This window comes from Gopherus flavomarginatus, chromosome 8 (assembly GCF_025201925.1).
Source record: "Gopherus flavomarginatus isolate rGopFla2 chromosome 8, rGopFla2.mat.asm, whole genome shotgun sequence".
Classification (NCBI taxonomy): Eukaryota; Metazoa; Chordata; order Testudines; family Testudinidae; genus Gopherus; species Gopherus flavomarginatus.
Window position 1 is genome coordinate 82,784,271 of NC_066624.1, and position 12,346 is coordinate 82,796,616.

The window sequence follows — 12,346 nt, forward strand, 5'->3', positions numbered from 1 at the left end:
TCCACTGTGACTTTTAATTACTTTTCTCTAATTATTGTTCTACCCTCAAATTTTCAGGTGATGGGTTGCCCAGGTTGGAATATATTATTCCAGATAATTTCATTTTTTTCTAAATGGCAAGTGTTGGCTAAATTCTCACTACCAGAAAATAAGAAGCCCCAAGGATGTCTACATTTTGCATAAGATATTTAGATCCCTTTAAGATCTTCATAGTCCACTAATTTTTTTTTTAAATAGGCATCTACAGTACAGGTTGCGGATAACAGCAAATATCTCTAAACTGAGTAATCGTTAACAAAACTAAAGTTCATCCCCTAACCCACAGTAATCAATTCTGGGCCAAATGCTTTAGTCCTTTCTCAGTTTCTACTCTGTCCTTATTCTGGCAAAGCTCCATTTGACTTCATCGAGAACAGTGGTTTTCAATCGTTTTTCATTTGTGTACCTCTACAATTTTTGAATGGAGGTGTGAACCCCTTTGGAAATCTTGGACATAGACTGTGAACCTATAGGAGTCCGCAGACCACAGGTTAAAAACCACTGTTCTATGGCAATGACACCCTTTCATGGAACCCTTAGACAGTCTGCAGACCTCCAGGAGTCTGTGGACCACAGGTTGAATCTGATCTAGAATCATGCCAGAATAATGACTGTGTCAAAACTAAGTAAAGACTTCAGGATTAAGAACCAGGAGTGAAGTGATTCAAACTTCTATTAAAGTGACAAAAAACAGACAGACAGTCTTTTCCACACCTAAACAGAGACATTGTATGGAACCATGGTTGTGTAGGGAGGACTAGTTGTAACTAGCGTCAGCCAGAGAAACATCAATACTCCATATTTTGATTCACTGCATAATGCAGCATACAGGCAATAATGTTGATAACAGTCTTAAAAAGTTCATGTGGTTGCACTGCACAGACCTTTTGAAGTAGAAGAAATCTAAAGCTAGCTACAGTGACATGCTATGACTGAATAAGCCTTAAGGCAACTCTTCAGAGAGCAGACACCAGCAGATACTAGCTCAAAATTTAACATTTTGAACTGGATGTAAGTAGAAAGCAGGGAAAAACTCTGCAAACTAGGCTCAATTATAACATATTTTAACCTGTTTAGAAGCACCTTGCACCATCAGATACCTGTTGATGCTATTGGGACCACAGCCCATCCAGCCATAACACCACAGTGGCAGGCAGAAGATCTGTAGCAGGGTGTGATGTAGAGCAAGGCAAGAAGCCCAACCCACAGTATTATTAAAGCTTCAAGGGAACTGCTCAAAGTGCTGATGGCAGGAATATGAGGGCACAAAATAACTTTGGAAATTATTTGTTTTTATTATTGGGAACAAGAAAAGAAGAGGGAATTAAAAAAAATATAGGAGAGGCTAACAAGGTTAAGGAGTCAGAATATTCTCTTCCCTCCCCCCCCCCCCCCACCACATCTCTCATCATACCTGTTGCACATATGGTCAACATTTCAGATGCCTGAATTCTACCACCCCTAGGGAAAAAGGGAAGAGAAGTTGTGGACATATTTCTAGTGGTCAAACGGATATTTAGCTGTCCATGTACCTGGCTGATACAGTGATATCAGATACCCACATCACTATCCATCATATTATCCTTAGAACATTTTAATGGAAAACAGAGATTTGAGCTCAGACTTAGATGCTTTAGAGGAGAGTTCTTAATGACTCTCCAGAGGCACACAGTGTGTGGAGACTCCTCCAACTAAGAAAAAGACCTCTTTAGCACTTTAGTCACAGGCATGGACATGAAGCTACAGTTTGTACATCAAGGAGAATTACACCTGGGATGCAGAAAACTTCTGCTAGTGCAACCGGTCAAGCTGTGATAGGCAGAACACCACACTGAGAGACGCCTCCTCATCTCCACTTAGCTGTGCAGGGATTGTCAAAACTGCTAATACAGTTTGCTGGAGAATAGTCTAGAAGATTCTCATCATATATGCCAGTACCACTGACCTGAATAGCAATTGATTTTTGACAGCAGATATGCATGAAGATGGAGTAGCAGGAAGTCTTGAGAAATCTGAAGTGGAGTCCAGGGCAATTAGGTGCTTTGCTTTCATCTTGATAGGTGCTACAAATCCTGCTATAACTTCAGAGTCAACCCTGGGCCAGAGGAGAACTGCATCAAAGCTATCAAGCAGGTTCCCCAGAGCCTTATGTGTAGTAAGAAGAGCAGAACCTCATCCAGTCCAACACCCCAAGCCCCCACAATTTTTACATATCTATGATACTTCCCAGCTGACAAGTTACTAGGGAGGCTATGGGGGTACAGAGTCTCCCCAGTGCATCAGGAGTGCAACAAGCACAGCAGCAGACCTGGGAACTGGAGGAAATGCCTTGTTACAGTGCAGTGTTGATGCCAAACTGCTGATAGATAGGGAAAGAACTGCAGGATGCCAAGAGAGGAGGTTGTTTGTTGATAGATTTATTTTTAGAGCTGTCAGTTATTTGGGGTGTTTGGACGTGCAAGCTATAGGCAGTATAGGCCCGAGGCTGCCACAGCTGAAGCACCCTTAAAGCTTTGATATGTCTCCTTGGTTTTGACAAGCAGATGCAACAGAGCACACCATCTTTGGCATGGAAGAGATTCGTTTCAAAGTAGAGAATTTTGAAGAGTGATCCTGACTCCCAATGGGCCAATTACTTCACTCTGCACTGAAGTATTCAACAGGCCTTTCGTAGTTGGATGTGAATTAGAGTTATAGGGGTTTCAGAGGTGGTTAAGAAGGAGCTGAGTTGATCCACATGATAGTTGTCCATCTGAGGTAACATTCATTGCAACTTGCAGTCAGAGCTCATGTATCCAGCCTTCAGCCACACACAGGGCTTGTCTTTACTACAGTGTTAGCTCAAAGTAGAATTCAAGTGTTGCCCCTAACCCCACTCCCATGCTCACACAAATATTTTGCTGGAGTTAAGAGGTGCTTTAAACTTGAGCTAACAGGCCAGTGAGAGGACATGGGGTAAAGCTCAAGTGCTGCTGACACTTGAGCTGGTCATGGGGTAGAGATGTAGCTACCCTGTGCTGCTGTAAAATCACTTTGTGCTGCTAAATACAAACACTCTGTGCAGCTCGAGGATTACTTTGCAGAGTGACTGCTCTCAGTCGAGCTAGGATAGCTTGAGAGGGAGTTAGCTCAAGTGTAGATCACAGCAGCATTAGCTTGAGTTAAGACAAGCCCTAAAACATTCATCATTGTAGCCGTTCATGAAGGTCATCTTCTAATCATACTTGGCTCAGCTCTTGGAGCTTGTTGAGAGGTTTCCCTTCAGCCACTGACTTTCTTACAAACAGTTTAAAATGTAGCTCAAGAAAAACAATCACCTCTTATTAATACTTATCAAATGGCAATGTACTTGCTGATTTAAAAACAAAACAAGTACCTGCCCCAAATAGTTTACAAAATAGTTCAGTCAAAGACAAAACAGAAGAGAAAAAAAAACAGTAACTGATCTGTCTGTATGAGCTGGAGCTGGTGAAGGGGTCTGGAAGTGGTTGTCTTGTAAAGGCTTTGCAGAGAAGGGTGATTTGAGAAGGGATTGGAAACAAGAGAGGTAAGTTGTCTGGCAAGTTCTCTGGAAGCTGAAATGAGGGGCACTGTTCCATACAAGAAAGCAAGCAAAAAAGAAAAGTACTTTGAGGAGAATGGGCTCTTTTTAAGCCATTTTGTTAATTTTTTAAAAATAGTTTTCATAGACAAAAATGGACACAAAAGATCCATATTATAAAATACTATTCACTTCCCCAGAGCAAAATGGTTCAGAAGTGAGTCCTAGCAGATGTGCAAGCTCCTTGCTGTCAAACTGTCAGAGAAAAGGAACTGAAGGTTGAAGGGTCCTGGGATTTGCTGGGCCTCCCTGAGGTGTGTGGTTGCTGTCCTGTGACTCGGCAGTTTAACAGTTGTTCTTTGATGCGTTGCAGAGTGTTCGTGAATTGTGACCCAAAGGTTCCACTCCTGAAAGCAGCTCCAAGTTCTCAAAAATACATACAATTGAAAGACCCAAACATTTTACTAGAAAATAACAGAAAACTGACTTTCTTGCCTTCCAAATTGTTCACATGTTCTTTACTGGGCCCCAGATTTCATGAGGGGAAGACTGAGGGCTGGCTCATACAGCTCCAAAACCACCTTTGCAAAGAAAATCCACATGAACTCAGTCTCTAAAACTGTTCCATCTTTACTCACTAGAGCTTTTGGATTTCCTACTAAGCTTTGCAGCAGTTTCAGATGGAAGTTGCTGTAAATTATTACTAGCTCTACACCTTTCATCTTCTAGATGGATATTTTATATTTATGGTCTCTCAAAGACTAGATTATTACTTTTTTGCTTAGCAAGAGAATTGTTAATGTTTTCCTGGCAAAATCTCTACAAATATCCCTCTCCTGAAATGAAGACATAAGCCTTTTCCTTTGCATTAATGAAAACCCCTCCAGCTATGCTGGCAGTACCTCTATATATTCATTACAGCACCAGAAGAGACAAAGTCAGTTATTTTTGTACTCTACCTGTTTAGTTCTCATTTTGGAATCTGGTGACAGATTGTTGTAGGTATAATGGGCCTGTGTGACTCCACAAAAAAGGACTGCAACAATTCCTGAAATGCAAAGAAAGTCCAGAGTCAGCTGCTTCTATTTTCTACCTTGCAGTAGTCAAAGGGCAGGATTAGCTTGCTCAAAAACTAATTAGATTGTGTTAAAAGCTTTTTGTAATAGAGAAATGCTAAGGTAAGTTCTACAATAATGTTCTTCAAGCAAACTAGAATTTTGCGTTGATAGAAATCTTAGCAAGTTCTCCCCTCTCTCCATCCCAGATATTTAATTGCCATCTACTTGGACAGTTTAATACAGAGTGATTACTGCGTATAACAACCTCTGATCACAGTCAGACTGACAGTTATTTAAGTTTGTTACTTAATTATAAGATAATAAAGAGTATAGAAAATAACAAAACTGTGACATAGGCCAAAGAGGTGGGAAAAATGTTAATTTTTCTCCCCCAAATGCATTTTTGAGCAGTGGGTGCTGAAGGAGTGCAGTATGCGAAGGCCATTTTGCCCTCTGCATGTCTGTTTGCCTTGCACGTTGCACACTGCTTATTACAAGGCAAACAGCAAAACCCAGCTTAAAAATACCACTCTGGTGTGAAGAAGCTGTCGCCCAGAATGACAGGGTCAGTGACTGTAACTGAGTGGCAGTAATTATTTCCCCAGCCTGAGGGAGGTCATGAGGAGAGACAAGGAGCAACAGTCTTATCAGGAATATAAAGGTACTCGTATATGGTAACAGTTATTTTTAAAGCTTCTCTTCTTTCCCAGTCCCACACTGGGGTGGTTAGAGCTGCTGATCCTAAAGTAAACACAGTATAACAATTGAAAACATTGAAAAATTCATTAATAACATATCCTCTTAAAGTTAAACATCTATCAAAGGGACCAAACAGAGCAAAAAAGGAAAATTGAGGTTAAAGAAGTGGCCAATGGTGACTGTACAAAAGCACCTCTGGAAAAAAGAAAAAACTCTCTTAAACATGGGCTTCAACTAACTGAGGGGGAATGATCCTGGGATCCTCCACAGTGAAAACACAGATGTCTAGTAGATGTAGGCCCCGCTTATGTAAAGTGATCCTGGTGGGTGGACTGTCAGGGAGTCCCATGGCCTTCAATTAAAACCACATGGGCATAGGAGCTCACACACTTAGCCTAATCTCCAAAAAGCAGGTGGTGCATCTGTGTAAATATTAATCTGGAGAGGCTTAGTTTCAAGGAGGAGAGAGAGGAGGTTTCATATGTAGCCAACCCCTTTACTGTAAAGGGCTTTAAAAAAACAACAGTGCCAATGTAAGACAACCCACTATTTCATAAGTAGTAAAAAAAAAAAATGTAGGGCAGGCTTAATATGGTCACAGATACTCAAGCCAGTGAGCAAATGAGTGGTGCATTCTGAACGAGCTGCAAGCAATAGGAATGCCCTGCAGTAAACTTGGCTAAAAAGGGAGGGTGAAGGTGATCCTGGGGATGGGACTGGCTAGTTTGCAGAAGCCTCAGATTAACATTTGAGCTACTAAATGCTAATTAAAGCCTCTCAAATGTTTGAAATTGGGGGTATCATTGACTGAGGAAGAGTGGGAAACATTTCCTAGGACCAAAATGAGGATGCAAAAAAAAAGGACAAAAAAGAAATATTTTTAAAATGACAAACATTATTTGAAGGAAAAAAATAAAAAGGCTAAAGACTAAATAAAGTAACAGGATTCTTTTACTAGCCCTTTCTCAGTTTTCTGACTGTCTTTAGACTGCTAGATGTAAAAGTATTGTGCAGCTGAAACCAGTTTTTGGTACTCTAAGTCTCCCTTTCTTTTCATTTCTGGGAAGACCTGAAGAATGGCATCAATGTGCCTTTGATGGAAGAAAGAAGAAGGGGGTAGGAAAAAAAATAACAATGGCACAAAGAACAACTGCTACCAAAGAAAAAATGAAAAACCTATTTTCCCATGCAGCAATGCAGAAATTCTCTTGGCTTCTGAATTCTATTCACCTGACTATATTTCTATTGCAGTAATACAAGCTTCTGCAACCAGGAAAATTCCACTAAGCTTTAACTGCCCTTTCTTTGTTTTTGTATTATTTCTTTAAATTCAGCACTGGGATCATCCCCTCAGCTGGATCTCTTGTGCAAGGGTCACTAGAGAGCAGTGCTGAGCATTTCAAGTCTATGTTAAGGACTCATTCTCCCAAATGGCTTCAGTTCCTCTTCTAGAGCTTGAAAAAGCTGCCCTGTATTTTGTAGTCTAAAGATGATGTGGGAATGCTACGGATAAATAAATGCTCACATAATGAAAAGCCAGTTAAAAAAAAATATGGCTAAGCAGGACCATTTCTAAATATCACTAGCCCCTGGGTCAACAATAAAAATGGAAATATGAATTTCCTGTTCAGTTTCCACTACATGAGCCATCATTCTGCCAATTTTTTTTAAATTGACTATTAAATTCAACCTGGTTGTAAAAATTGATTTGTTACTGCCAAATACAATTGTTAATTATAGATGGGATAAGTGTTTATTTACTGTTTCCTGAGGCAACGTGCATAGTGGGTCCGTGGTATATAAAGGGCTTGACACTGATCTCACACCAGGAGTACCTTCACTGAATCAATGCAACTATTCCAGTGAAAACTGGAATGAGAGACACCAGTATCAACCACAGAGTATCTGATACAGAGTATGGGTTCTGGTCTGAGCCTTTAAGTGCCACCACAATCCTTCAAAATGGAATTTCATAGACCATATGAACCTTATTTCCAGGGGAGATGGAGTGCTTGCAGCAGGAAATTTATATGTTGCTAAAACAAGGCTTGCTGTGCACAGCCATGGCCGTTACAACATAAGATATATCATAAGGCATGAGGGGAAGTAATTGGAATGTGTCTTATTAAGAGATTTGGTGACCATGTGCATGTTAATGTAACTACATAGGAAACAAGGTACGAATTACCTAAAGAGGCAAACATGGAACTTTCCATTTTGGAAGGGCAGGTTAAGTGAGGTTGGAAATTCTTTGACAAGAAGTATTAAAATTGGATTTTGAAGAAAGGAATCAGCCTGACAGCAAAATGCTTTCTTCACTGTGTATGGGATATAAATTAGGCAATTATATATTTTTTTTCAAACACTTATTAGTAGAATTGTCCAATTTTCTTCTGACATCTTTCAGTTTGATTCTGGACAGCTATCCCCTACATAGCATGCATCAAAGATAAAAATATTCACTAGTTCTTCTCTCATTAAAACGTCAGGTTCTGGAACCAAAAATGTAAATGTCTGTCTCAGTTTCCTGCTAAATTAAATGCACACTTCTTGGTTTTACTGCGAATGAACAATGTTGGAATTCTGGACAGGAGAATGTGATTAGATCTATCTGAGCAGAGTGAGAAAGTCACTTGTCAGTGGCTTGTACCTGTGGCTTTATTTTGGGGGATAGTAGTGACTAACTTACTTTTCCATTCCCTCTGCTCCTTTTTAAAAAAAAAAAACACTGAAAAAGAGCACTAACTCAGCACCCCGATCACTGAAGCAGAACTATGGATTAAAGTGAAAGATTTAGGGAGAAATGGAAAACAGGTTCATCAGTGTAAAACAACAGGAATGATCTTTCTGAAGTTATTGGAAAATTTAATGTAATAAAAAAATGAAAAACCTGATTAAAAAACGATAGCTATATGAACCAAATCAATTAGCAGATAGCTAAACTCCAACTATGCCAACCTCTTTGATAATGGGTAATAAGATTTTAAATAGTCTACCAATCTAGTTGCTTTTTACTCCATTTGTGAAACACATAGGCATAATAATAGCTTGTTAGCTGATGCCAGGCATAAGGAAATCAGTCTCAAATTAATTTTACTCCATTGTTTATATTTATAGTGGCAATTCATCTTAGGGTAAAAGATGGCAATATGTGATGCTGATAATGGGACTCATGCCACAAAAGAGGTAACTGCTATCCTAAGATGTATCACTGATGGTGTGCATTAATTTATAAATAATTCCTTTACTGAAGGAGAGAGAGAGAATAAAATTTCCTTGATGGATCATTTCACAAATAGGCAAAAGGAAATTACTTCCCTGTAATTCTTACTCTCTAATGGCCTGATTTTGCAAGGTGCTAGACAGACAACTCCTAAAGGTATAACTTGTAACAGAGCCCTGCATTTTGGCTGAGGGGTGCACTATGAGGAGGTGTGCTCTTAATACAACCCTGGAAGTGACTGCTTAGGCCAAGAGGCGCTTCTGTAACATAAGCATAGCTGCTGACTCCATGAGTGCTTCGGGGCTCTAGCACTCATAGAAAAAAAAATAGAGGTTCTGCACACCCACCAGCCACAGCTTTTTGGTGGTGCTGTTGATCAGTCGTTTGGCAGGGCCACCAATCAGGTGTTTGGTGGCCGGTGGAAGATGATCAGGGGAGAGCGGAGAGCAATGAGCGGTGGGTGGGGAGCCTCAGGAAGGGGGTGGAGTGAGGGGGGGGAGAGGTGGAGCGAGGCCAGGGCCTCAGGATAAGGGACAGTGTAGAGGAGTGGCCTCAGGGCAGAGCAGGGGTGGAACATCCACTTGGAATAATAAAAATCAGCATCTGTGAACATAAGCATAGTCCACTGCATTGCTCCTTTGTGGTGGCTGCATAGATTAACCTAATTTTAAATAGATTCCACTAGTTTGGGATTAAGAAATCAGACGCTTCCTCCTAAATTTGCATCTCTCATTGTGCAATGAAATGTGCTACTGGCAAGTCAAGTCAAGTCACCTGAGGATCTGTTAACCAGTAGAATGAACCCCACTCTTAAATATAACTTAAAAAACATTATGGAAGGAGTGGATAAGAGCATTTTCAGGCAAGGATGAGAGAAGATGGAAGTTACATTGGAACTGGTTAAAAGCAAATGGCTAAAAATATCTACTTTAAGCTGAAACGTCAATACAGTATTAATAGTTGTTGCATTTGGAAAACTCAGCTTTGAACTTCTAAAGCTACAAGGAAGACTGCATGTGTTCTTTTTTCCTAACAGCTTCTGACAAAGGCCTTTCATAGAAGCTAAGTGACAGAGGCTCAACCCTGCTGATAAATGAGGCAATGTAATTAACAATTGCCAACTGAGACAAAGAACATGCATATGAAAAGAACTGCTAGTGAGAACTAAAAGGGCGGGGTTTGTTTTCCTTGCAATTTGTGTGGGTGGAGCAATTTCCTTTTTTAACATCTATGCCAGTTCCTTTATTTGTAAGTAAAGCTTAACTTCCTTGTATTTTTTTTTCTTTTAATTGGATCATGACTTTGCTTTCCACTCACTTTCTGGCCATTAAAAATGTAGTTTACTATGGCTACTATGTCACTATAAAACCTCTCTGTGCCATTGATAGTTAGGGCTTTGATTTCTGACATGTTAAAAAAATGAAACACCATCCCAAGTGACTAGTGTGAGAGAGTATGTTATGTGCCACCATATTTGCAGTGTGAAGAAATTATATATGCCAATTATTTGGACATGCAGTCTGCTCCAGCATTCTGACAGTGGGACATGCCTTCAGTATAGCAGTGCCTGAAGCAATGACAGCATTAGAGGCAGTATCAGTATTTCCATTATGAACCCTGCTTTTCAATTATTTAAAAATTTAGTAACACCACATTGGTTTCTGGCTAAAACATGACACCCATGGAATCAGCTGGGGAGAAGGTTTTAAAAATCCTATTTTAGAAAGTGTGGGAAGTCACTCAGCTTAAAAACAAAGGATATAGAAGTTATTCCATTTTTTTGTATAGGTAAACAATAGTTTATTAGAGGTAATGTTTTGAAAATGGCCAGTAAGCGCAACAGGACTAAACAAGGCCTTGTTCAGGTTAAAGTTGGATTTTCTTTGGAAAGTGATAGAGCATGGCTCTCTTGTTTAACTTGTGCTACACTGGCATTCATCCACCTTTGGCATAGAATGGGACAGAAAATTGTGCATAAAATGAGGAAGAGGAGTGAGCATGCAGCAATTGACAACAAACCACACACTAGTTTCAAAGTCTTCTGAACATATGGCTTATCACACAAAGGGCAAAATCCTGGCTTCACTGAAGCCAGTGGGAGTTTTGCTATTGACTTCAGTGTACCCAGGTTTTCACCCAGGGCCTCATTGATCCCCAAAAACTTTACAAGGATCATGTTTAAAGTAAAAATTAACAGGTCTCGAGCAATTTCTCCAGCAAAACTAAACGGGCTCACTATTAATGCTCAGGCACTCAGGTTTTCCTTTAACTTTCCCTGGAGTGAATTATGGCAGTTGATTGTCAAAAATAACAGTGTCAAAAACATCAGTAGGCTTAAACTATTATGAATCATATTCTTCCTAATCACATTATGAAATCAATTAGAGTCTGGACATTGCACAGATTACTTCTGTGCATTACTGGGGGTTACTTCTGTGTACATTTTCCATTGTGTATGAATGTTTTCACTTGTTCTGTGTGTTGAAGAAAGCAATCTCTGGGCATGTATTTGACTATGGTTGCACAAATGCTATTTCCATGTTGATGCAGCGATGTGTAGGCAGTAAGTGGTTCTGGTCTGTCAGTAGGCAGCCTGTACCTCTCTTCTGCTGCAACAGGGATTTGAGTGGGAGCAATAAAAAAACCTCACCAAACAAAAACTTGTGCAGAAAAAAAAGTCATTCAGGTATCTATGAATTTGTGCCTCCAGATGGATGTTTGCAGCACCCACACTTTTAAGCAATAAAAAGCAGCAACTGGATTTTGGAAGATTCATATAAGATGTCATGCTCAAAATAGGTGTGCTGTCTTACCACATCACAGATTTACTAAAAAGCCCCACAGTCTTTGCTTAGTCAGGAAAATGCAACACTTACCTGTAAGACCAGCAGCTTCTGCTGACAGGAAGGCACTCCAAGACAGGAGGAAGAACAGGCCTGTTTCCAGCATGGGGAACTCACACAGCTTTGTAAATTTTGTCAAGTGCTAAAAAATACTAAGGAAAAAAAGCAAACAGCTTTGCAGCCTAAATTCACCCCCATCATCATAAATGAGGTCCAGATGCACAGTAAAACTATTCAGCTGTATCATATGAAGCACATAAGCATGTGCCTTCAATGGGACCTTAAGTTTATACATGTTATTAAGTGTTTTGCTGGATCAAGGCCTAAGTGATGGAATTTAGCATTACTTATCCAGCATTAGTCTACTTCACATATATACTTCTATTTATATTAGCTGTTGAAATGTGCTCATGTCATGTGGTTTCAAAGAAATGTGGCTATGAAAAGGTGATATAGCAACAAGATGACCAAAAAGCCAAGTTGGTCCACAGCCTTTATTGTCTCTGTCAAAAGGGAAGGTCAACTTTACTACGTAGCCTTTAAATGGAATCAGTTTAAAAAGCATAATCCGTGCTTCAGAACTGGACTCTCAAAGGAATCAAGATGAGGAAGCTGATTGACACATTAGTGCTTTGTTTAGTCATTTATATTTGTGCAAAGTGAGTGTAAGTTGCTACTGTTGTGATCTGGTAGCATTTTTACACCAATTGATGTAAATGACTAAACAAGATGTACGGAAATGGAGAATCATGACTTTCCCAATTCAGATGAATTCTCTGCAGCTTGAGGTCTTCAAACCAATTTTGAGGATTTCAATAACTCGGTCCTGGGTTAGGGGTTGTTATAAAATTGGATGGGTGGGGTTCTGTGGCCTACCTTGTGCAGGAGGTCAGACTAGATGATCATATTGGTCCCTTCTGACCTATGAGTCTATGAGTCTATA

The 12,346-nt window shown here is 39.9% G+C and overlaps 1 protein-coding gene across 1 annotated transcript in view; it reads right to left on the reverse strand.

Annotated features, from left to right (window-relative positions):
- The window catches only part of SLC9A9 (solute carrier family 9 member A9), a 364,826-nt gene that overhangs the window by 185,972 nt on the left and 166,508 nt on the right, over positions 1–12,346 (reverse strand). The window contains exons 8-9 of the mRNA XM_050965939.1: positions 11,437–11,542; positions 4,540–4,628 (exon numbers count right to left, since the gene is read on the reverse strand). Coding sequence (XP_050821896.1) covers positions 4,540–4,628; positions 11,437–11,542 — 195 coding nt within the window. The remainder of the gene's footprint in view (positions 1–4,539; positions 4,629–11,436; positions 11,543–12,346) is intronic.